The sequence below is a fragment of the Mastigoproctus giganteus genome, chromosome 10 (genome assembly GCF_048544385.1).
Source record: "Mastigoproctus giganteus isolate SK-2022 chromosome 10, ASM4854438v1, whole genome shotgun sequence".
Taxonomy (NCBI): Eukaryota; Metazoa; Arthropoda; class Arachnida; order Uropygi; family Thelyphonidae; genus Mastigoproctus; species Mastigoproctus giganteus.
Window position 1 is genome coordinate 39,118,140 of NC_143584.1, and position 26,915 is coordinate 39,145,054.

Genomic DNA, 26,915 nt, shown 5'->3' on the forward strand with positions numbered 1-26,915 from the left:
GCAGAATTGCAGACACTTTTAAATTTAACCCTAACTCGCAACTTTTTTTCAACATTGACCTGTATTTGTTAAGCAAATCTGCAGATCTCTTACTCTTAAGGTCATTAGTGCCAACCTGTACAATAATATCACCTTTTGTGCCTGTAAAAGATGATATTTGCTCTACAAAGTCATCAACTTTTGTCCCTGGCAGACATATACTGGTCCTGTTCCACCTATCCTTTTTTTATAATATATTCCCCCTATATATTGCATAATATATTCTCTCTGACAATAGAATCACCGACAATAACTAGCTCCTGTGGGACCAGCACATTCTGCTTTGGAGATTGAAGCTGTGTTGCCTATGCATAGGAGTGAGCTCTGGCATTGAGTTGGGCGTCTGAGAGCTTGATGGGCTCATATTAATTTCTTTGAGAGTATCTACTCTACACCTCAAACTCTCATAGATGTCCATCAGAATGCTGATTTGGCACTTTATTTCTTCACAGTCTCTGCACCTAGCACACAGAATGACATCCTCCTTGGCTAGATCATGTCCTGTTCTTGAAAGTCCGCAACCATTTCGCATTTTTTTAGATTGTGATATGTTGGAGAATCGCCCCCTTCGGTCCTCCCCCGAGCCACAGTACTAACACTACTTTGTGCTCATTGCTTTGCTGCTCTAGTCTGGGTCATGATTTTGTTTAGGTACAATTTAATTAACAATGAAATTTAATAAGAATAATAAATTTTACTGACTAACTGATAATACTATACTAAGCTAACAGATTTCTAATAGAGTGCTATGTTATTTGTTGTTATTTGGTTTTTAGGAGCATTAGCAACTAAGGCCATATTGCGAAAAGGTCATTCCCTGACCTTTTCGCATCCCCCGTATTTGGTGGTCAAGGGCTTGAACCCCGGTCTAATCAAGAAGCATGTGCTACGAAATGCTGCTCCTGCCCACCTGGCTACGGAGGCACCAGAGTGCTATGTATTTCGCTATCTAGTTTTATATTATGCTCTCAAGTTCCGAATATACATTACGCTATTCCGTATTGTGTAATAATGGCGGCCATTTACAAACAGTAAAATCTACAGACACTCTTACTGAACATCTAAATAATAATTAGTGAAACACTGATCAATCAAAGTAGTAATTCAAAAAACAAAAAAAAAAAAAAAAAAATTATGAACTGTATACTTACAAGCCACCACACTTATTATAGTATATTATGGTTCCATCAACAGATGTGACTTCAATGAACAAGGAATGTAATTTTTCTTCTTGAAACACAGTTTTACAACTTTTCTCCTGATGCAGCATCCACTGGACTGCTAATCTCTGGTATGGCCGAAGAGTTGGTAATAAATTTTGATGCTGCACATCTGTTATAGGAAACTGCTTATCCTCCTGAGCTCTTACTGCTGTATATAAGCCTTCTACATCTTGCTTTACTGGCATATCTGATTCAGGATACTCAACAAAATCTATGTAAGCAAACCATTAGCCATAATTATGCATGAAGATCATGCAGTTCTGTCAAATATATATGGCAGGGGTGGCCAACTTAATTTGTGATACGATCTACTTTTTTTCCTTCAAAATGTGCCATCTCAAGAATTTTATTGCACATGGTTAAAAAAGTTAATCAACGCATGTTGAAAAATGTTTATAAAATTTAAAATGAAATATAATTCAGAATTCTTATTTTAAGTTCATATATTTAAATTTTTATTTTATGTGAAGTTTGTGTCTTCATGTCATCTACCATGCTTTCAAAATCAGGGATATACTGTAATAAAGCCAACCGTAAAGAATTTTCTGTATTCAAGTCTGTAAGATTAGAATGCCTCTTGTCTTTGTTCATTTCAAATACGAAAAGGCCGATTCACATAGATATGTGAACCAAAACAGGAATTTAAAAGATCATTACATTTTTTTACATTTGGGTACTTTTCTCAGTAAACATATTTCCAAAAGTCTTTTTCTGATGATCTGGCTTTTAGGAAGATATTGTTTCGCAGTGTAATAATTTCATTTTCAAGTAATATTTTCTCCTTGTGAAAAATCTCAGTTATTTTTCTGCAGTTTGTTTCGTATCTAAGTCGTCATTAAATGGATAAGAAATATATTGAAAAATGTCTTCAATTGTTTTAACATCACTGAATCTGGTTTCAGAATCATCCACAATTTCTTAATTTCAGAAACATATTTCTCACCACTATTAAATTCAAAAACAAGATATTTTTGCAAATGATCTTGCATATTTGCAAAATGATAAATTTTTTTTTTCTTTGAGATCCTTAGCCATTGCCAAAAATTTATATTTATATGCAGAAATACTGCTAATCATGTTACCCACATTTTTATTTTTTCTTTGTAATTCCAAATTCAGATCACTTAATTTACTGTTAAAATCAGCCAAAAAAGCCAGATCACACAGCCATTCCGTATCTTGTAGCTGCTGTTAATCATCTCCCATTTGATCAACAAATTTTTTACTTTCATTCAGGAAATTTCGAAATCTCTGTAGAAACTTACTCCAACTCATCCACCTCACATCTGTGTATAATATCAGATCTGGTTCATTTTCATCAAGTTGCATTTTGAAAAGTCTGTTTTGAAGAGATTGTCCACTGATGGAATTCACAATTTTGAAAGCAATGTCCATAACACTTTTAGAATTTAATCTTTTTGTGGTTAACACTTATTGGTGGATGATACAGTGGTAACTCAAAAAATCTGGGAATTCATCATCCTTTTGGCACAATGCAACGAATCTGTTAAGATGCCCCTGCATTGCTTTAGCTTCATCTGTTGTTATAAACATGAGGTTAAATAGTAGTAATTTAATTTTTTCAATAAAATTTTTGAATGCGTGAAATATATCACACCTCTAGTTTTTTCTTTTAACGAAACCATACCCAGCAGTTCTTCTCTAGTGGCAGAATCATCGAAAACCATATGAATAAAAACAAGCAATTGAGCTGTATCACTGACGTCTGTAGATTCATTCAGTTGTAAAGAAAAGGGCATACAATTTGCAATATGAGCACGTAATTGCTCGCTCACATTTTTACTAATTTTTCGATGTGTCGCATCACAGTATTTCAAGATAATTGCAGATCTTAAATAGCACTTCTAATTTCATATTTGTCCTTAAATTTTTCAAAAAGAGAATGTTATTTCTAAAAATGTCTTTGATGAATTGACCATCAGAAAATAGTTTTAATTTTTTTTTTGCAAGAAGATGACTTAAATAATGCTACAGTTCCTGCTTTAGATTGTAAATTAGGTGTCACGAAGAAATTTTTGTTGTGCGAATAATCTGGATTTAAGTTCTTTTTAATTTATTTTTTCTAAGGTCACTATTAGACGGAAAATCCGAATGGTATTTACCACGGAGTGTGTTGAAGTGCCTTTCTAAATTTACTTTTTTGAGTATAGCGACGGAAGCATTCCAAATCGAACAACATTTTTTTTTTTTTATCATTACAAAAAAGTATTCTGGTTCCCACTCTGGATGAAAATAATACATTTTACTCTTTTTCATAGTATTCATTTTAAATCAAAGGGTATTAAATTAACGTATAAGTACTGTCCAGTTATTAATATTAAGTAAGCTAAATAAGAATTCAACACATACACTATACTCTCCACAACGTAACAGTGAATTTTCACTAGACAATCCTAGTGGCTACACAATGACAAGAGTAGATATGTGGTTGAATGGATTTGTGATTTTATGCAGCGGGACACATAATAATAATAACATTTAGATTTTGACTAATCTATTTTTTATATATATTTAAAATTTGTCGTGATCAACCGAAATTAAAGCCGTGATAGACTTGTTGGCCACCCATGATATATAGGTGTTTTTCTAGCAGAGACAAGGAGGAGATTATACTTTTGTACAAGGCATGGTCACTCACACTTTGAGTACTGTGTACAGGTCTGCAGGCCTCATTTTAGGATGGATATAGAGTTGCTAGAATGAGTATAGAGAAGGGTAACAAGATTGGTGAGAGAAACAAAGGAGGTTCTCTTACCAGGAGAGGCTTAAATTCTGTCAATTGCAGCATCTTGAGACTAGGCACCTGTGAGGTGATCTGACTAAGGTATACAAGGCCTTGAATGGCTTGAGCAGGCTCAGTGCTGATGGGATACTTCCACTTGCTGAGACTAAGAACCTGAAGGGGAATAGATTCAAACTGAGGAAAGACAGTTGTAGAATAGATGTGTGGAAGTTTGCCTTTAGCTAGCGAGTAGTTGATTGCTGGAACAGGCCTCCATCTGTTGTTGTAGAAGTTGATGGCTGAATTACTATACAAACATTTGGAGTGACCACATGGGTGAAATGGGAAGGTTTTTTTTTTTAGACTAACGCCACTTTCATTTTATTTAATGATTCAGTAAGCTGCATCATCAGAGGTGATAATTTGTTCAAAACATTTGGTCCAACTATCTTTCTTTGAGATAAGCCACACCAAAGACCAGTTTTTTTGGGTACATAAGGGTGTTTTACAAGAAATGTGCCGATTTTTCAGCACTTGATATTCTACAGTATTAACTGTTATTCGGATCCAATATGCAACTTCATCAGTGAAATAAATTTTCATCAAAATTTCAATACCTTTATGCCAAAGTAAACTTTTAAACCAACAACTTGAACATTATCCTGCAGTTGAAGCTCATGGATACTGTATTCGGATCCAATATACAAAAATAATTTTGGATATTTTTGCAGGAAAAATGAGCTGAAACAAGAGATACCCCTTTTGAAAGACGACTTTCTGTAGAGGTTTGTTTGGAGGTTGCAAAATTCTTTGCCAAAATTCTAGATGGAAAGGGATGAATCAGATTGGTCCACTGGATATTGATGGTTCAACTTTTGATGATCCTGCTCAGATGGCTAACAAACTAAATGAATATTTTGCATCTACATTCTCACATGAGGAGTTATTCAGGGAGGGGAATGCCAGAGATGAGTTAAACTCTGGCAGTGAGCTAGATGATTTTGTAATAACTGAGAGGAAATTGGAGGCGAAATTGTTGAAGATAAACATAAAACAAGCACCCGGGGTGGATGGGATCTAGCCAGTTATATTAAAGGAGGCAGCAAAGGAAGTAAGCAAACCCTTAGCCATAATTATGAGAGCTTCTTTGGACTCAGGGGAGGTACCCATAGACTGAAAATGTGCAAACGTGACCCCAATCCACAAAGGAAGATCAAAGGGCAACACAAGTAATTATAGACCTGTTAGTTTAACTTCTGTTGCAGGAAAATTAATGGAGGCACTGGTTCAAGAAGCACTGCAGGATCATCTAGACAACTTCAGTTGTAGCTCGGACACAGCATGGTTTTGGTAAGGGAAAGTCTTGCCTGACCAATTTAATTGGATACTATGATATAGTCACGAAGGAACTGGATGCAGGGAATAACTTTGATATTATATATTTGGATCTTAGAAAGGCTTTTGATACTGTTGCACATGGAAGACTGCTGCACAAATTGGAGCAGTGTGGTATTTGGAGGGAAATTGCTGCTATGGATAAAGGGATGTTGAGTGGGAGAAGACAGAGAGTGGTAATCAATGGACACTGTTCTTCGTGGACTGATGTTATTAGTGGAGTCCCTCAGGGTTCAGTATTGGATCCATTGTTGTTTTCTGGATGGTATATCAAGCTTAATGTTTAAGTTTGCAGATGATGCAAAGGTTGGCAGGATTGTTAAGGACACTAATGACAGTACGCTGCTGCAACAGGATCTAGAAAAGTTGAGCAGATGGGCTGAGAGGTGGCAAATGAAGTTTAATATTGACAAATGTAAAGTACTACCTATGGGAAGCAGTAACCCCAGAGTAACATATCAACTCTGTGGTACTACCCTGACAGTGGTAGAGAACAAGAAGGACTGGGGTAATTGTGTAGGCAGATATGAAATTTTCTGAGCAGTGCTGACGGTCTGTAAGAGTAGCTCATGGTGTCTTGTCAATGATATACAGGAATTTTTCTAGCAGGAATAAGGAGGTGATTATCCCCTTGTACAAATGGTACTAGGAAAGTTTTGCAATACAGCTTTGTTTATTTAATTTTTTCAAAGTAATTTCCTCTACATTCAATACACCTCTCCATCCTCCGAAACCAATCTTTAAACCAGTTCTGCCAAGTTTCACTAGGGAGTAAAGCACGCTCGTTGTCCCAAGCCCGTAGAAGGTCCTCATCACTGGAAAACCGCCTCCCTTTTAGCTTACTACCCTGACAGTGGTAGAGAACAAGAAGGACTGGGGTAATTGTGTAGGCAGATATGAAATTTTCTGAGCAGTGCTGACGGTCTGTAAGAGTAGCTCATGGTGTCTTGTCAATGATATACAGGAATTTTTCTAGCAGAAATAAGGAGGTGATTATCCCCTTGTACAAATGGTACTAGGAAAGTTTTGCAATACAGCTTTGTTTATTTAATTTTTTCAAAGTAATTTCCTCTACATTCAATACACCTCTCCATCCTCCGAAACCAATCTTTAAACCAGTTCTGCCAAGTTTCACTAGGGAGTAAAGCACGCTCGTTGTCCCAAGCCCGTAGAAGGTCCTCATCACTGGAAAACCGCCTCCCTTTTAGCTTACTACCCTGACAGTGGTAGAGAACAAGAAGGACTGGGGTAATTGTGTAGGCAGATATGAAATTTTCTGAGCAGTGCTGACGGTCTGTAAGAGTAGCTTATGGTGTCTTGTCAATGATATACAGGAATTTTTCTAGCAGGAATAAGGAGGTGATTATCCCCTTGTACAAATGGTACTAGGAAAGTTTTGCAATACAGCTTTGTTTATTTAATTTTTTCAAAGTAATTTCCTCTACATTCAATACACCTCTCCATCCTCCGAAACCAATCTTTAAACCAGTTCTGCCAAGTTTCACTAGGGAGTAAAGCACGCTCGTTGTCCCAAGCCCGTAGAAGGTCCTCATCACTGGAAAACCGCCTCCCTTTTAGCTTACTACCCTGACAGTGGTAGAGAACAAGAAGGACTGGGGTAATTGTGTAGGCAGATATGAAATTTTCTGAGCAGTGCTGACGGTCTGTAAGAGTAGCTCATGGTGTCTTGTCAATGATATACAGGAATTTTTCTAGCAGGAATAAGGAGGTGATTATCCCCTTGTACAAATGGTACTAGGAAAGTTTTGCAATACAGCTTTGTTTATTTAATTTTTTCAAAGTAATTTCCTCTACATTCAATACACCTCTCCATCCTCCGAAACCAATCTTTAAACCAGTTCTGCCAAGTTTCACTAGGGAGTAAAGCACGCTCGTTGTCCCAAGCCCGTAGAAGGTCCTCATCACTGGAAAACCGCCTCCCTTTTAGCTTCATTTTCACATGCGAGAACAGTGCAAAGTCGCAGGGAGCAAGGTCTGGACTGTAGGGAGGGTGCTCGAGAAGTTTCAGTCCTGTCGTGGTCAAATATTCGGTGCAGGGTTTGGCGCGGTGAGCTGCAGCATTATCGTGATGGAGGTACCAGGTGTCCATTCTTGACTTTGGCCGCAGGTTCTTCATAGATCCAATGACTTTAGGCAGGCATTGTTCAGTATACCACTTAGCTGTGACTGTCTTCTGCGTGTCCAAAACGACACGTTCCACAATTCTACTCGATTTGAAAAATACAGCTATCATTTTCTTCTTTACAGATCGGGATTTCCTGACAATTACGGGTGTGTCGTCATCATCAAAGACCCAAACTTTGTTTTGAGCCTTGGTCGGCAGATCGTAATAGTACAGCCAAGTCTCGTCACCTGTCACGATGTTGTTCACATACCGAGATTGTCCCTTATCAAACTTTTTTAACATCTCCCGGTACCAAGTCACACGTCGTGTCATCTGCTCTTCAGTCAGTTGATGCGGCACCCAGAGAGAACAAAGTTTCTTCACGTGCAAATGATGTTGCAGAATCGAACGAATTGCTGGTGCATTTAGGCCCAAAGTATCCTCTATCTGTTGGTAGGTCACTCGCCTGTTTTCGTCAAGCATTTTCCTCACAGCAGTAACGTTATCCTCCATAACTGACGTTCGTGGCCTTCCCGGCCTCTCAGAATCCTCCAGAGTGAAATTTCCCCTTTGGAATTCTCTATACCACCTGAATATCGTTGTACGATGTGGACAATCATCATCTAGTGCAAGAGTCATTTCTTCTAAGCACTGGTCTATGGTTAAACCACGCACAAAATTATACCGCAAAACTGTCCTTATCTCATTTCGTGACCACGATGCCATCGCAAGCACTTTACACTCTCACTACTAATGAATAACTGAGCCCATCGACTTGGTGCGGCAGCTACTATGCACGTATGAACATGTCTCAACATGCAGCAACAAGCAGCTTCCTGTGATTCATTGTTGCGTCATATTGCGAAACTTTCCTACTACCCTTTGTATAAGGCAATGGTCAAGTCACATTATATACAGTACCTTGAGTATACAGTACCTTGACTACTGTATACAGGTCTGGGGACCTCATTTTAAGAAGGATGTAGAGCTATTGGAACGAGTACTGAGAACGGCAACAAGATTAGTGAATGGAACAAAGGGTTGCTCTTACGAAGAAAGGCTAAAGTTTTGTAAATTACAGTGTCTGGAGACTAGGCATGTGTAAGATGATCTGATTGGAGTGTATAAAGCCTTGAATGGTTTGAGCATGCTCAGTGCTGATGGGATTCTTCCTCTTGCTCAGAATAATAACCTCTCAGGTTATTATTCTGAGCAACTTCCAAATTGAGGAAAGACAGATGTAGGATAGATGTGCGGAAGTTTGCCTTTAGCCAGTGGTTAGTTGGTTGGTGAACAGACTTCCATCCTTTGTTGTGGAAGTTGATAGCCTAAATAAATTTAAGGCTGAGCTGGACTGGTATTTGTAACGAACGGAGGGGTGAAATGGGAGCTTCCCCCACCCCCTGCTGCATAAGCTTGCTTTCTTTCATCATATGTTAATGCTATCTAAACTGCCATGTGTAAGTACACTCCTTATTTCATGTTCCTTATTCCCAACTGATTCACAATCACAAATATTTTTTATTACAATAAAAATTGCAGATTTGCATGGATGGATGGTTATTATTAGAGAATTTTTGAATATTAACAATTTTTTGTTAATATTCATTGGAAGAAATTGTTTCCAATTAATATTCCACTAAAAAGCATGTTGTTTGAAGGTATACATTTATTTAGTAGTAATGATGTGGGTGACTTCAAACATGGATTGTAGCAAAGTGAAGACTCAATGGAAAACTGCCACTTTCTCCTGTTGTAAAACATCCTCCACTAGCAGTCTCACACAGTTACAACAATGATCGTTATTTAGTTGTACTTAATACAAATGTGGGGTTTTCTTTTAAAATGAACATGCTATCTGTACCATTGTAATTAGACAGTTCCAAGTAAGGAATGTGTACCATCTGAAAATAGTGTAGACTGTTGATATTTTGACAAAGATTTGAGTTGTGTGTTGGTGATTGGAAAATTGATGAAGGATAAACAGATATTGGTTGTCTTTCTTCTGGAATGTTTCTGAATTCTCAGAAACATTCCAGAAGAAAGCAGGAAGATATGAAGTTTTCTGAGTTCAGAAAACAGAATAAAGAAGTTTCCCCATCTTTATTCTGTTTTTGGATGTAAAGAGATGTGGGAAAATAAAACATAATTATATTACATTGATTGGCTGTTTCTCAGCAAGTATCATGCAGTTCTTCGCCTTTCCTTTTGTCTTACTTTTGAATGAATGTTGTCATTCTCTTCTGATGAATTAAAAGATTGTTCTCTGTAATAGGAATTTGGAAGCTGCTGTAAGAATTGCTAAGAATTCTTATATTGATATGGTTATTAAATAATTAAAGCAAATTGGCTTATTTTGTGCCATTGAGCTGTTTTGTAAATAATTACATTTGATATATATTTATTTTGTTTTTAAGGGTCCTGAAGACAAGTATTTTCACTATAGAGGTATGAGAACTGTAACTGTACGAAAGGTATGTATTGGACTATTATTTGGAATAAAAAACAAATTAATAAAGAAATGTCTTGCTCATTCATTAAGAATTGGAGATCTAATAATTCCCTTAGTTTTATTTACTCAGCTAGCAACAGCCGTTTTTTTTTTTTTTTTTTGAGTGTTTTCTTTTTTCTCTTTTTTTTAATTCTCTTTTCACTACAACATATAATGAAAATTACAGGTTTGTTGTAGATTTGGTGTTCTCTCCTGTATGGCTATGAATCTCTGTAAATTATATTTTACTTTGTTAAAGGTAGATCCATAATGAATTATGTAGTATTGTTATGTACTGCCAGCACTGTAAATCTGATTTACAGTGCTCTGTTCTCATGATATTTACTAATCAAGGAACATGCCCCAGAATTACTGGAACTAATCCACACTTACAAATACAGTATTACTTAGCCAGCCACCTCAGCTGATACATAAAATAGTTTCTTGCTATTATTATTATTTACTTATTTGATACAATATATTAAAATATATGCATGTATAATAGGAATTTTCACAGTAGATCATAGAAATTTTCACAGCTGTTCCATGGAAAACAGTGATTACTTAAAAATGATTATTAAATGATTTTTTGCAGTGGCTCTTGACTTGAGAGTCATTTAGGACCGTAGAAAACTATGTATTGCATGAATTTTTTTTTTTTTTTTTTTTAACCATGTTAGGTCCCTGACAGTTCCCCAACTCTTTTTTTTTTTTTTTTTTTTTTTTTTGTAAAATGTGTTAAGTTTTTTGAATTCTGCTTTAAAATGCCAACCTTTTGTCTTTACAATAGGCTGCAGACTATTAAGTAAAGAAAAATTTCTTTACTGCAAAAAAAATTTCAAACATGCTGTGTTTTATACAATTTATATTTCAAAAAAATAATGAAATAAATAATAATAATTCTGCTAAAAATTGCAAAAAAAATAAAAAATAAAATAAACATTTAGAAATAAAATAGAAACATCGGTCCCTTAGTTCCTTTCATTTTCTAGTTTAATAGACTGCTAAGTGCACAAAATTTCAAACATTCATGTATTTCTTTTTCTTCTTTTTGCATTTATAAGTATTTTTGAAAATCAAAAAAAACATTGTATATAAAATACTGTTAGTTAATTCCATTTTCAGGTTTATTTCAAATTTGCTACACTTCACAGCACATAAAATTTGAAACTGTGTAGCAACTATCTTGAGAGAATATTGGGTTTTATTTCCCCATCTTTATTCTGTTAAAAAAAAAAAAAAAAAACTTTCAAAAACATTAGTGTAAGACAGATGTTTATTGAACTAGTGGAAGAATAAAAACAAGTAACCTGAAACTTCAGGCAAACACGGTGCCTGCATTTGTCAGTACCATACCACTCTTCAAGAAAAAAGCCAAATAGTTGTCCAAACAGGTTCTCACACGCAATTTTTTTTTATGAAAACTGTAAAAAAATAAACTTGCTTCTTAAACTATCCATGTAAATGTGTGACTATATTTAAGATGGTGGAAAAATTTTTATATTTTTAATCATTGTTTATCAGTCAATGTTGGAGCATTAGTACTGTCCCCCAGAGTGCAGTGTTGGGCCCATTGTTGTTTTGTATATTTATCAATGATATTTATGAAGATATATCAAGCTTAATGTCAAAGTTTGCAGATGATACAAAGGTTGGCCGGCTTGTTAATAACAGTAATGACAGTTATGCTCTGCTGCAACAGGATCTGGAAAAATTGGGCAGAAGGACTGAGAAGTGGCAACTGAAGTTTAACATTGACAAATGCAAAGTACTGCATATGGGTAGCAGTAACCCCAGAGAACGTTACCAACTGGATGATGTTGCACTCAGGGTAATCTGGGGGTAATTGTGCAGTCAGACATGAAGTTTTCTGAGCAATGCAGACAGGCTGCCAAATTAGATCATGGTGTCTTGTCAATGATATACAGGAATTTTGCTAGCTGGGATAAGTAAGTGATTATCCTCTTGTATAAAGCAGTGGTCAGGCCACACCTTGAGCACTGTGTACAGGTCTGGAAGCCTCATTTTAGGAAGGCTTTAGCATTGCTAGAATGAGTACAGAAGTTGGCAACAAAACTGGTGAGTGGAATAAAGGGGGTGCTCTTACAAAGAAAGGCTTAAGTTCTGAAAATTGCAGAATCTGGAGACTAGGCACCTGCAAGAGGATCTGATTGAGGTGTATAAAGCTTTTGTTTGTTAGTTTGTTTTAGAGTTTTATGGCGCATTAGGTGTATAAAGCCTTGAATGGTTTCAGCAAGTTGAATGCTGAATGCTGATGGGATTCTTCCTGTTGCTTAGATTAAGAACCTGTGGGGACACAGATTAAAATGGAGGAAAGACAGTTGTAGAATAGATGTGTGGAAATTTGCCTTTAGCCAGTGAGTGGGTGGTGATTGGTGGAACAAACTTGCATCTGTCATTGTGGAAATCGATAGCTTAAATAAATTTAAGGTAGAACTAGACAAACATATGGAAAGATGGACGGGTGAAATGGGAATGTCCCCCCCCCCCAGCTGATACTCTATATACTCGCTTTCTTACATCATATGCCTCTGCTAATGTTAATTATTTTTGAAGGTCACTTGTCAAGCAGTGGATATGTTTTTGGTTCTAAGAAATCTATATCCATAAGAAAGGGTACAAAGATTGACATAATTAGGTGCTCTGAGAAAGTTAATGTACCTGAAAATGTCTGTTGGACCTTGGATATCCTTTGTATGTTGATGGGGTAAGAATTAGGAGTACTTTAAGGACTCTGCTCAGAATTCAAACAGTGTGATAAATAAGAGCGATTGGGGCTTATTGCTGATATTGTTATGAAAATATCTTACCATTTGCATTCAGGATAAAACTCAGTGCTATATACCTTGAGTTTTATAATAATGCAAGAAAAGGTTAAGAGACTTTGACCATCTTGAATAAGAATAGGGCAAGAACTCTAATGCCTGAAGTATTTTATTCCTACATAGGGCTGTTGTTTGGGGGAATGTACTGGAATAGCATTCTAGAAACTTATTTAAGCAGATGCTGGAGCAGTATCTGTACATAATGCAAAAGAGATTTAATGCTCAAATAATCAAAGTTATTTAGAAATATTATTATATAATTTTTAAATAAGGAAATTATTATGACGAGTGGTTGGGTTATTTTATTTTATTATTTTATTAGCAAATATATATTTGACTATTTTATTATCACATATGCCACTGAAATAATGATTTTAATTTCAGTAAAATTACTTGTTCTGTGTTCAGCCAAATTAGCATTCTGAAGTAAAATGGCTGATAACAACCCAGTGAGCATCTTAAAACTATATTGTGTTCTGATTTAAATTATAACATTAATGCTGATAAATAAGATAAGTGGGGAGTCTAAATTCTGAAACTTGTTTTTTTCTAATGTAATTTGGAGAGGATATTTAATATTAACATATGTTCTTATATCTTATTAATAACTCTACCCAACATGATTTTTACCTCCAGCAAATCATTGGTTGTTTCTGGTCAAGTTTTATGTATAGAATTTAAAATCAATCATTAATTTCCTACCACGTCTCAGTTTTAAGATATAGAAAGATAACTGGATTTTGTACAAAGATATCATTACTGTTTGAAATGCAATTTTTAAACTTATTAACCTTTGGTTGTTTTTTTTTTTTCATTGGGCTAAAAGTTAAGCAAGTACGTCATTACTGTTCTTGCAATATAGTATATTTTGATTTTGATGCACTTTTTCAGACAAGTTAGTATTTTTATTAATTTTATTACGCCATTCAAGAATTCACCTTCTTTTCAAATTTACCAATTGCTTTTACTGTTTTTAGTTTAATGCATTGTTAAAATGGAGGAGAAAAAGCACAGAACTTATGTCAATCACCCAGACAATTTCTGTTATGTATGTGGACACTTAACCCCAAAAACTCAGAGGAAGAAAATATACAATGTCACAAAAGTTGCATATTCATTGTACCTTCGACTGCAAGATCGGTGACCAAGAAAAAAATTGGGCTCCACACATCTGTTGTATTACTTGTACAATGAACTTAAGGGTTTGGTTATATGGCAAGCTGACAGCATTATTTTTTGCTGTCCCTATGGTGTGGTGCAAGCTCAAGAATCATTTCGACGACTGCTATTTCTGCATGACAAAAATAAAAGGTGTTTCCAAAAGGAACAAGCACTGCATCAAATATCCAAATATTCCATCAGCAATTAGGCTAGTGCCACACAGTAAAGAACTGCCAGTACCTGTGCCACCAAAATCTTGAGGTATTGGAAATAGTGATGAAGGTATAGAAGAAGTTGTTTTACCACGTGTCGCAGAACCATGTACTTCACATGATTTTTAGCATTAGCAAGGGCTCATGATGCAAGAAAGCAAGATTATATAGCATCAGCCAAAACACACACACACACACACACACACACACACACACACACACACACACACACACACCCTTCTCATTTCACCCATCCACTCACTCCAAATGTTTTTATAGTTCTGCCTTGAATCTGCTATCAACTTCTACAACGACAGATGGAAGTTTGTTCCAGCAATCAACCACCTGCTGGCTAAAGGCAAACTTTTACACATCTATCCTACAACTGTCTTTCCTCAATTTGAATTTATGTCCCCTAAGGCGATTATTCTGAGCAAGAGGACGAATTCCATCAGCATTGAGCATGCTCAAACCATTCAAGGCTTTATACACCTCAGTCAGATGACCTCGCAGGTGCTTAGTCTCCAGATACTATAATTTGCAAAACTTAAGCCATTCTTCTTAAGAACAACCCTTTGTTCCATTCACTAATCTTGTTGCCCTTCTCTGTACTCGTTCCAACAGCTCTATATCCTTTTTTAAAATGTGGCCTCCAGACCTGTATACCGTACTCAAGGTGTGGCCTAATCATTGCCTTATAAAAGGCAATGATCACCTTCTTATCCCTGCTAGAAAAATTCTTGTATGTCATTGACAAGATATAATGAGCTACTCTTGCAGACCGTCAGCACCGCTCAGAAAACTTCCATATCTGCCTGCATAATTACTCCCAGGTCCTTTTCACTCTCTACGACTGATACATTACTCTGGGGTTACTGCTTCCCATATGCAGTACTTTTCATTTGTCAATGTTAAACTTCAGTTGCCACCTCTCAGCCCATCTTCTCAACTTTTCTAGATCCTGTTGCCGCAGCATAGCGTCAGTAGTGTCCTTAACAACTCTGCCAACCTTTATTATCATCTGCAAACTTGGACATTAAGCTTGATATACCATCATCAATATTATTTATAAATACAGAAAACAATAATGAACCCAACACTGAACTCTGGGGTACTCCACTAATAATATTAGTCCATGAAGAGGAGTGTCCATTGATTACCACTCCTTGTCTTCTCCCACTCAACCATACGTTTATCCATAGCAGCAATTTGCCTCCAATGCAACACTGCTCCAACTTGTGTAGCAGTCTTCCATGTGCAATAGTATCAAAAGCCTTTCTGAGATTCGCAATGGCTCCTTTCTAGGAGCCATTGCGGTACAAATAAACACATGGGTTGTGTTAGGGTAGCTAAGAATAGAAACAGGTGCAGGTATACTTGCGTGTACACCAATGCTAGGAGTTTAGTAAATAAATTTGATGAATTTGAGGTATTGCTCAAAACATCAAAGGCAGATATTGTTGGGATATCAGAGACGTGGTGTCACACAGATATAAGGGATGCAGAACCGCAATTTGGGGAGTACAACGTCTACAGAAAGGATAGACAGGATAGGAAGGGGGAGGGGTTATGCTATTAGTTAAGAAACACGTAAAAACCAAGGAAGTGAAGCCAGTCGACATCGCTGGACAGTGCAGTGTTGAGTCAGTTTGGTGTGACATAAGCATTGGGAGATCAAAATTGAGAGTAGGAGTGTGCTATAGGCCTAATGACTCTGATGAGTATAATAAGGAACTGTACAGGGAAATAGAGTGGGCTAGTAAGTCAGAGAGTCTTATAATGGGAGATTTTAATTTCCCAGATATTGACTGGAATTTGGGGGCTGGTTACTCACACACTAGCAGGGCTTTTGTGGATTTATTGGATGATTGTTTTCTACATCAGCATGTTCAGGAGGCAACTAGAGGGAGTAATACTCTTGATTTGATTATCAGCAGTGATTCTTCATGCATTAAGAATCTGCAGATAAATGAACCACTAGGTGGCAGTGATCACAGTGTGCTGAAGTGGGATTTACTCAAAGAGGTAACTACCATTAGGGGTAAAGGGAAGGGTTATTGCTTCCGTAAAGGCGACTACGATGGACTGAGACAGTATTTAAATTCTATACAGTGGGACCAACTGATGATGTTACCAACAGCAAATTCAAAATGGGAAGCATTCAAAGAACGTATCTTGGAAGCTGCTAGACTTTACATACCAACTAAGAAATATTGTTCAAGGTTTAGGCCAAAATGGATGTCAGATGAACTAATGAGGCATATGGCAGAGAAGAAAAATGCATGGGATACTTACAAATTAACACATGACACAGAAGCCTATGATAGATACAAGTTGATATGCAACCAAGTTACAAAGGAGGTTAGGCAGGCGAAGGCAGATTACGAGAAATCCTTGGCAAGGGATGCAAAGAAAAACAGCAAAGAGTTCTTTACTTATGTAAACTCTAGAAGGAAGGGGATGAATCAGATTGGTCCACTTGATATTGATGGGTCAAGTGTTGATGATCCTGCTCAGGTAGCTAACAAACTAAATGAATATTTTGCATCGACATTCACACATGAGGAGTTATTCAGCAAGGGGAATGCCAGAGGTGTATTCAACTCTAGCAGTAAGCTACAGAATCTTGAAATAACTGGGAGTAAAGTGGAGGAGAAACTGTTGAAGATAAACACAAGAAAGGCACCCGGGGTGGATGGGATCTATCCAGTTATATTAAAGGAGGCAGCAAAGGAAGTAAGCAAACCCTTAGCCATAATTATGAGAGCTTCCTTGGACTCAGGGGAGGTACCCATAGACTGGAAATGTGCAAATGTGACCCCAATTCACAAAGGAGGATCAAAGGCTGACACAAGTAACTATAGACCTGTGAGCTTAACTTCTGTTCCAGGAAAATTAATGGAGGCACTGGTTAAAGAAGCACTGCAGGATCATTTAGACAAGACTTCAGTTATAGCTCAGACACAGCATGGTTTTGTTAAGGGGAAGTCTTGCCTGACCAACTTGATTGGATACTATGATGCAGTCACAAAAGAACTGGATGCAGGGAATAACTTTGATATTATATACTTGGATCTTAGAAAGGCTTTTGATACTGTTGCACATGGAAGACTGCTACACAAATTGGAGCAGTGTGACATTGGAGGCAAATTGCTGCTATGGATAAAGGGGTGGTTGAGGGGGAGAAGACAGAGAGTGGTAATCAATGGACACTGCTCATCGTGGACTGATGTTATTAGTGGAGTCCCTCAGGGCTCAGTGTTGGGTCCATTATTGTTTTCTGTATTTATAAATGATATTGATGATGGTATATCGGGCTTAATGTCCAAGTTTGCAGACGATACAAAGGTTGGCAGGGTTGTCAAGGACACTACTGACACTATGCTGCTGCAACAGGATCTGGAAAGGTTGAGCAGATGGGCTGAGAGGTGGCAAATGAAGTTTAACATTGACAAATGTAAAGTACTACACATGGGAAACAGCAACCCCAGAGCAACGTATCAACTCTGTGGTACTACACTGACAGTGGTAGAGAATGAAAGGGACTTCGGGGTGGTTGTGCAGGCAGATATGAAGTTCTCTGAGCAGTGCAGACGGGCTGCAAGAGTAGCTCATGGAGTATTGTCAATGATATACAGGAATTTTTCCAGCAGGGATAAGGAGGTGATTATTCCATTGTACAAGGCAATAGTCAGGCCACACCTAGAGTACTGTATACAGGTCTGGAGGCCTCATTTCAAGAAGGATGTAGAGCTGCTGGAACGAGTACAGAGAAGGGCAACAAGATTAGTGAATGGAACAAAGGGGTGCTCTTACGAAGAAAGGCTTAAGTTTTGCAAATTACAGTGTCTGGAGACTAGGTACCAGCGAGGTGATCTGATAGAGGTGTATAAAGCCTTGAATGGTTTAAGCATGCTCAATGCTGATGGGATTCTTCCTCTAGCTCAGAAAAATCACCTGAGAGGGCATAAATTCAAATTGAGGAAAGACAGATGTAGGATAGACGTGCGGAAATTTGCCTTTAGCCAGCGGGTGGTTGGTTGGTGGAACAGACTGCCATCCCTTGTGGTGGAGGTTGATAGCCTAAATAAGTTTAAGGCTCAGCTGGACAGGTATTTCGAAGGAACAGAGGGGTGAAGTGGAAGTGGTTATTTTTATTTTTATTTATTTATTTTATTTATTATTTATTTATTTTTTTGGCTGATGCTGCATAAGCTTGCTTTCTTGCATCAAATGCCTCTCCTAATGCTAAAGATCCAAATATATGATATCAAAATTATTCTTTGCATCCAGTTCCTTTGTGACAACATCATAGTATCCAATCAAATTTGGCCAGACAAGACTTCCCTTTAACAATTCCTTGCTGTGTTCGAGCTATAACTGAAGTCTTGTTTAGATGATCCTGCCATGCTTCTTTAATTAGTGCCTCCATTTATTTTCCTGCAACAGAAGTTAAACTAACAGGTCTGTAATTACCTGTTTCTCCCTTTGATCCTCCTTTGTGGATTGGGGTTATGTTTGCACATTTCCAGTCCATGGGTACTTCCCCTGAGTCCAAGGAAGCACTCATAATTATGACTAAGGGTTCGCTTACTTCCTATGCTGCATCCTTTAATATAACAGGGTAGATTCCATCCACCCCAGGTGCCTTTCTTATGTTTATCTTCAACAATTGCTCCTCTACTCTTAGTTATTACACGGTTATCTAACTTACTGCTAGAGTTTAATACACCTCTGGCATTGCACTCCCTGAAGAACTCATGTGTGAATGTAGATGCAAAATATTCATTGTTTGTTAGTTACCTGAGCAGGATCATTAACAGTTGAACAAATGATATCAAGTGGATCAATCTGATTCATCCCCTTCCTTCCAGAGTTCACATAAGTAAAGAACTTTTTGCTGTTTTTCTTTGCATCCTTTGCCAAAGATTTCTCGTATTCTGTCTTTGCCTGCTTTGTGACTTGCTTACAGACCAGCTTATATCTATCTGAAGCTTCAGTGTCACCCGTTAATTTATATGTATCCCATGCATTTTTTTCCCTTCACATGTCTGTTTAGTTCATCTGGCATCCATTTGGACCTAAATCTTGAAGAATGTTTCTTAGTTGGTATGAAAAGCCTAGTAGCTTCCAAGATTATTTCTTTGAATTCCTCCCATTTTGAATTTGCTGTTGGTAACATCATCAGTTGGTCCCACTGTATAGAATTTAAGTACTGTCTTATACCACCGAAGTCACCTTTCTGAAAGCAAAAACCCTTCTCTTTACCCCTGATGGTAGTTACCTCTTTCAGTAAATCCCACTTCGGCACACTGTCATCACTGCCACCTAGTGGTTCCTTTTCTGCAGATTCTTCATGCATGAAGAATCACTACTGTAATCAGATCAAGAGTATTACTTCCTCTAGTTGGCTCCCGAACATGCTGCTATAGAAAACAATCATCTAATAAATCCACAAAGCCTTGCTAGTGTGTGAGTGACCATCCCACAAATTCCAGCCAATCTCTGGGATATTAAAATCCTCCATTAAAAGACACTCTGATTTACACTCACACACTAGCAAGCCCCTGTTTCTACTCTTAGTTACCCTAACACAGCCCATGTATTTACTTGTTCCAATATGACTCCCAGTAGTCCTGGAAATCCCATTGCCTTGCTTTCCAGGCTGCTGCTCAATTGCATTTCAATAGAAGCAGTTCAAGAATCACTTTCACCTCTGCCAGTGGCTACTGTTAATCTATCATTGGACTACAAGCCAGAAAAAGAAAAGGCTCCACACTACGTGGAACAAGAAGAATTAAGCTACTTGATAAGAGACTTGGGCTTACCCAAAGAGAAGACTGAATTACTCGGATCTGAACTACAAAAATGGAACTTACTCGCCAAAAGTACAAACATTACAATATACTGTAAGTGAAATGAAGAGTTTTCAAAATATTTTGCAATGCAAAACAACATGTGTGTCTGCAAAGATGTCATTGGTCTTATGTATGAACTGAACATTGATCACAATATCTCGGCGCCTCCGTAGCCAGGTGGGAAGGAGCAGCAGTGCGTAGCACACGCTTCTTGATTAGACCGGGGTTTGAGCCCATCACCACCAAATACGGAGGATGCGGAAAGGTCAGGGAATGACCACCGCATATCCTGGAGCAATATGGCCTTAGTTGCTAATGCTCCTAAAAACCAAATAACTAACTAACTCACAATATCTCTGAATGGCATTTATTCATTGATGCGTCAAAGCTAAGTTTGAAAGCAGTATTGCTTCATAATGGAAATACTTTACCATCAATTTCTCTTGCTCATGCTGTTGGCCTGAAAGAAACGTACGATAGTATGTCCCAGATTCTTGCTGCTAAATGTTACAATGACTGTGGTTCGAATATTTATGGTGATCTCAGAGTTATTGGGCTGTTTTTTGGGTTGCAAGGTGGTTTCACTAAATACTGTCGTTTCCTGTGTTTGTGGGATAGTCTTGCAACATCCAAACACTGCATCGTACAACACTGGGACAAGAGAGATGAATATATTCTTGGCAAAAGCAATATAAAGTACGTTCCATTGGTTGATCCACAAAAGGTTTTTATTCCCACTTTACACATCAAGCTTGGACTGATTAAGAATTTTACTAAGGCACTGGATAAAGAAAGCCAAGGATTTGCATATTTATAGAAAATGTTTCTAAATTTATCTCATGCAAAGCTGAAGGAAAGAATTTTCATAGATCCTCAAATAAGAAGGGTCCTAAAAGATGAAGAATTTCACAGTGAACTGGCTGCATGGAGATCTTTCAAGGCTGTAGTACACAGATTCCTTGGAAAGAGAAAAGAAGAGTACTATGAGCAATTGGTGACAAACTTGCTGAAATGTTACATGAACGTGTGCTGCAAAATGTCATTGAAAATGTATTTCCTTCATTCCCAGCTGGATTTCTTTCCTGAAAACTTACTGATGTCAGTGATTGAACAAGGAGAGTGCTTCCACCAGGATGTATCTGCAATGGAAAAATGATACCAAGGTCGCTGGGATTCTGCCATGATGGGAGATTACCGTTGGTTCATTAAATGGCAAAGCAATCTGGAGTATAAATGGGAATCATTGAGTGGGAAACATGTCTAAGTAATATACATTGTGTGTAATAATTACAATCATGTATGCTGACATTGTATAAAAACAAGGAATTTAAAAAAAGCGTATGATGTACATGTGACAAGTAAAAGAATGATATTTTCTTAATCAGGACGTTAACTTTGTTCAGAATAACCAACTTTTGTTCCAGAGGTATGACGAAAAAAAAAATTGTCATGTAGTGTAATTGTCTAAATTACTCTAAGTACTTATAATCTACTACAAGTACCAACTGCACATAAGTTGATAATAGGTACTGTTTCAAGATCTTTCTGTATCCTGTTATCATACTAATAAAAGGGCTGAAATCAGCACCTCTCTCTATACTAAGACCATCTTATTGCTTTGAATTTCTGTGCCCCAACCACCCATTTGCGTCTTTTATTTTGCGCGCACATGTGCATGTGTGACCATTTGGTCAAGTTGCAGAATCACTATTTGTAATTTAGTTAAAATTTAAATTTTTTTTCCCTGAGTTGGTCCAGCTATTGCAAGAAAATCAATTGGGGGAACCATTGTTCACTAAAATTGGTTTGTGACAAAATATGAAATGCTGATCCCTTAAAGTGTCTCCATTATCCATATCCAATAAACTGCAACATACTTCTTCACAAGGAGAAGTGCTCTTTATTTTTGAATTGCAAGTTTAAATGGCAGTATAGTGTTCTCACAACCCATCACTAATTTGGAGAGGTCTGGGTTTAAATCCTGTATGACATTAGAGGAATTTTTTAAGGCCTCTTCTGTTGGGACTGTAGGGAATACTTTTCCCAGGAGTTATTCCCATTTTTTTCAGTCTACCCAGCATCAAGATCTTGTGAATACACATACCCAGACATAATACATATGCACTGCATTAAATAAATAAGAACAATTACATTTACAATTATTTCATGATAGAGCAATTGATGGTGATTGACTTTTCAATATGAGTTTGATGCATTTTGTAGCAAACATTTGCTTTTTGCTGTGTACACAACTTGAGGCTTCCGGCAACTATGCATGGTGGAATTTTATAGCTCTAATGTGCCTGAAGTTTTTGCTCCTGATTTAAATATAGCTTAAAGCTATAAACTTCTTTATTAGATTTTATTGTTATAGTGATGTTTATTTATAAAGAAAGAAGAATACATATGATAATACTTTTTTGACAAAATGGAATAGCAGATCTGTTAGTTTAACTTTATAATTATATATAGATATCTAATTTATAATTATCTTTAACTCATTATTTTTTTTAACTGTGAATATTTTGTAATAGGCTACTCATGGTTTAGGAATTATGATCATAGAAGGCAAACATGCTGAAGTTGGACAGGGCATCTTCATATCAGACATACAAGAAAATAGTCCTGCAGAACAGGTAAAATAGAATGATGCATGTTCTTTCTGTGTGCATGTGTGTGTGTGTGTGTGCATATATATATACACACTGGTGTTCAAAGAATTGCATCACCCATTAAAATTGTAATTGTCATCTGAATAACATAAGTATATGGTAATATTTCTTACAGATTCCATCAGATAAGATTGACATGCTAAGTGATAACATAATATTGCATCAGCTGTTACTTTCAGCTATATAAGCACACTCTGCAAGAGTTGCAGTTATTCCTTGCTTGTGTCAGGATGGCGAATTACGTGCAGTTGATGCCATGAAGTAAGAGTGCTATTGTTGCTTTACGTGAGGAAGGATGTTCTTTCCGTCATATTGCTTATAGAGTTTCTTGTAATCAGTCGACAGTGCGTAGATTTCTTTCCAAACTAAAGAATACTGATCTGCTGATAGGAAAAAAGGAACCAGACGCAAACAAGTCTCTACACCAAAACAGGACTGCTTTTTGAAGCACTTTTGCCTTAAAAACCGTAAAGCTTTTTCGTCTGAGCTAAAAAGAGAATGGGCAGAACATAGAGGTGTGGTAGCAAGTGCAGTAACAGTCAGAAGATGCCTCTTCAAAAATGGACTTTGTAGCTCATTGTCCTAAGAAGAAGCCCCTCCTCACGCATAAAATGAAAAAGGCCCAATTAATTTTGTGTAAGGAGCATGTCAAATAGACCCCCGAGCAGTGGAAGTCAGTTATTTTCTCGGATGAGAAGAAACTCAACCTGCATGGCTCTGATAGGAGACAAACGATTTGTTGTAGACGTGGTGAAGAATACCATCCAGACTGTATAGTGTCTACAGTGAAATCCCCTACCAGCCTAATGATATGGGGGTGCATTTCGTATCGCGGAGTTGGTCACCTCCAGTTTATAAAAGGTTCTGTAAATGCCAATGAATGCCTGGCTATATTAGTATTAGTATTAGTTATTAGTATTAGTAACGGCCGTATGGTGCAAGAAAGCCTATGGCTTATGCTGCACCAGCCAAAAAAAAAAAAAAAAAAATCCGAACAAAACAATGATAAAAACAAAAATTAAATAAATAAATAAATAATAATAATTAATAAATAAATAAAAATAATAAAATGAAATAAAAAATAAATAAAAAGGAAATTAATCCTATCATCCTATGCGCTTCCCTTACCCGAAAGTACTATCCAGATGACCTTTGAATTTCCCCAAACTGTCGGCCTCTACCACCCATGAAGGCAACTTATTCCAGTAATTTATAACTCGCTGGCTAAAATAAAACTTCCTGCAGTCCAATCTAAACATTTCCCCCCGTAACTTGAATTTATGTCTCCTAGTTCTAGCATCATTTATAATCTTGAAAATTTTGTCCTCATTCATTTTACTGATGCCTCTCAGAGCCTTAAACTCCTCAATCAAATCTCCTCTAAGGTGTCTAGTTTCCAAACTCTGCAACCCACATATTCGAAGTCTTTCTTCATAAGGACGCCCTTTTGCCGATCTCACCAGGCGAGTTACCCTTCTTTGCACCCTTTCAAGAAGCTCGATGTCTTTCTTTAGGTGCGGTCTCCATACTTGAACACAGTATTCCAAGTGTGGTCTAACATAAGCCTTATATAATGGGATTATCACGTCCCTATCTCTACTTGCAAAAGTTCGATAGATCATCGATAGGACACCATGGGCCTTCCTTGCAACCTGTTTACAATGCTCAGAGAATTTCATGTCTGACCGTATCATAACACCCAAGTCCCTTTCCTCCAGTACTGGGTTTAGTTGAACTCCACCAAGTGAATAAGTTATTTTGGGATTACTGTTTCCCAGGTGTAATACCTTACACTTTGTTGGATTAAAGCACAGCTGCCATTTTTCTGACCATTCTTGAAGTCTATCTAGGTCTCTCTGAAGAAGCTCAGCTTGACAGTGATCATTAACTACTCTACCAATTTTAACATCATCTGCAAATTTAGACATCACGCCCTCTATCCCTTCATCAATGTCGTTTATGAAAATTAAAAACAACAGTGGTCCTAATACTGATCCTTGGGGAACCCCACTTCTTACATCAACCCAATCTGAGGAATAGCCATTTATCACAACCCTCTGCCTCCTGCCCTGAAGCCATCCTTCTATCCATCTAAGGATTTTCCCAGTGATTCCAACCTGTTCCAGCTTATAAAGCAACCGCTCATGTGGGACTGAGTCAAAAGCTTTGCTGAAATCTAAATAAACAATGTCGAAATTATTCCCTAAATCCAGCTCGTGAGTGACCCTTTCGAAATAGCGAACCAGATTTGTTGAACATGATTTTCCCTTTACAAAACCATGGTGAGTATCCTTGAAAATTTCAATTCGATCCAAATGATCCTGAATTCCACCCTTGATCATTGCCTCCATGATTTTCCCTACTACTGAAGTCAGACTGACAGGTCGATAATTTCCCACTTCACTTTTAGAGCCACCCTTATGTATGGGAGATACATTTGCACTTTTCCAATCCAAGGGAATCTCCCCAGAGTCTAGTGATGCTCGCATAACCAGCCTCAGTGGTTCAATGCACTCGCTTGCCGCCTCTCTCAAGATTATAGGGTATATTCCATCAACTCCAGGAGCCTTACTGGTCTGTAGGCTTGAAAGTTTTTTCATTAAATAATCTTGCGAAATTTCAATATCATTAATTACATATTTTTTAACTTCGCTCCCACAATTTCCCTTTGCCACAAAAGGCTTTTCATTTGTAAATATCGATGCAAAATAACTGTTGAGTTCATCTGCACCGGCAGCTGGTGTATTTATTACTATCCCCTTTCCCTTACATAAAGGTCCGATCTGGTTTGTCCTGCTCTTCTTGGCATTTATATATGTGAAGAATTCTTTATCCCCCCTCTTTGCTCTCTTTGCTAGTGATTTCTCATAAACTGCCTTTGCCTGTCGAACCTTTTCTGTGGCTCTATTACACATCACCTTGTAGCTGTTATAGGCTTCAGTACTTTTTATTGCTCTGTAACTTTTCCATGCCACCTTTTTCTGCTCAAGTAATGTGGCAACTTCACTATTCATCCAACTTGGAACCCTTCTCGTGGAGTATTTTTTTAATGGTATATACGCATTCAAGGCATCTGTGATTAATGTTTTAAAAGCGTACCACAGTTCAATTGTATTCATTCTCTGCGCGATATCTACCCAGTTAATAGAGGCCATGTAGTACCTTAAAGCATAGTAATTTCCTTTTCTGAAATTAAAACCCATTCCTTTGCCTTTTACTTCTGCTACCTCTCTCGTCATCATCCACCGTAGAACTCCATGATCACTTCCTGCTACTGGTTCCTCTACTGTCAGCCCTGTTATGTCATCTGATTCATGTGTGATGATGAGGTCTAGGATATTCTTTTCTCTAGTACTTTCCCTGACATGTTGATACAAATAACAGTCATCTAGTTGATTTAAAAATTTTGTTCCCCATGTCGAGTTTCCTTCCCATTTACTCCAATCAATTAGAGGCAAATTGAAATCACCCATAATAAGGCATTGACGCTTACTTGCCCATTCCATTTGCATGTAGAGGCTTTTGTCATAGTCTTCACAATCACCTGGTCTGTAGATTACTCCTACTCGCATTGTACCTTTGTTTCCAACTATCTCACACCATGCAGACTCTATACTAGCATGTGAAATGTCTGAATCCGGGAAAGCTATCGTCGCACTCAGGCTGCTTCTGATAAGAAGCATTACCCCACCACCCCTTCTATCTACTCTATCGTTCCTAAATAAATTATACAAGCTGTACTGAAACTCATCATCCCCAATTTCCGGGTGGCACCACGTCTCTGTAAGCCCTATTATGTCCGCGTTACTTGTTTTAACCAGCAGTTCTAATTCGCTCATTTTATTGACGACACTTCTAACGTTACTGTATAAACAATTAAGATTTACTGTTCTTGTATATTTTACAACCCTAACACAACCCTTGAAATTTTTTAGGCTCTCTTCCCTGATATTAGCTACCCGCTCACGTGAAACGTATTTGGCCCCAGAACATCGAGATAATACGTCCAGTTGGGGTAACAGATAAGAACTCTTAAGGTATGTGCAAGAGTTACATTGACCAATATTATCAGATAAACGCGTATCAGTATTACCCACATCCCCCTAACTAGCAGTTTCCCTGAGCCTTTAAGGTATCCTCAATAATACTG

The 26,915-nt window shown here is 37.4% G+C and overlaps 1 protein-coding gene across 1 annotated transcript in view; it reads left to right on the plus strand.

Moving 5' to 3' along the window:
- The window catches only part of LOC150078991 (multiple PDZ domain protein-like), a 798,800-nt gene that overhangs the window by 448,050 nt on the left and 323,835 nt on the right, over positions 1 to 26,915 (plus strand). Inside the window, exons 13-14 of the mRNA XM_090382913.1 lie at positions 9,943 to 9,999; positions 22,628 to 22,729. Of these exons, the coding sequence (XP_090239039.1) occupies positions 9,943 to 9,999; positions 22,628 to 22,729 (159 nt within the window). The remainder of the gene's footprint in view (positions 1 to 9,942; positions 10,000 to 22,627; positions 22,730 to 26,915) is intronic.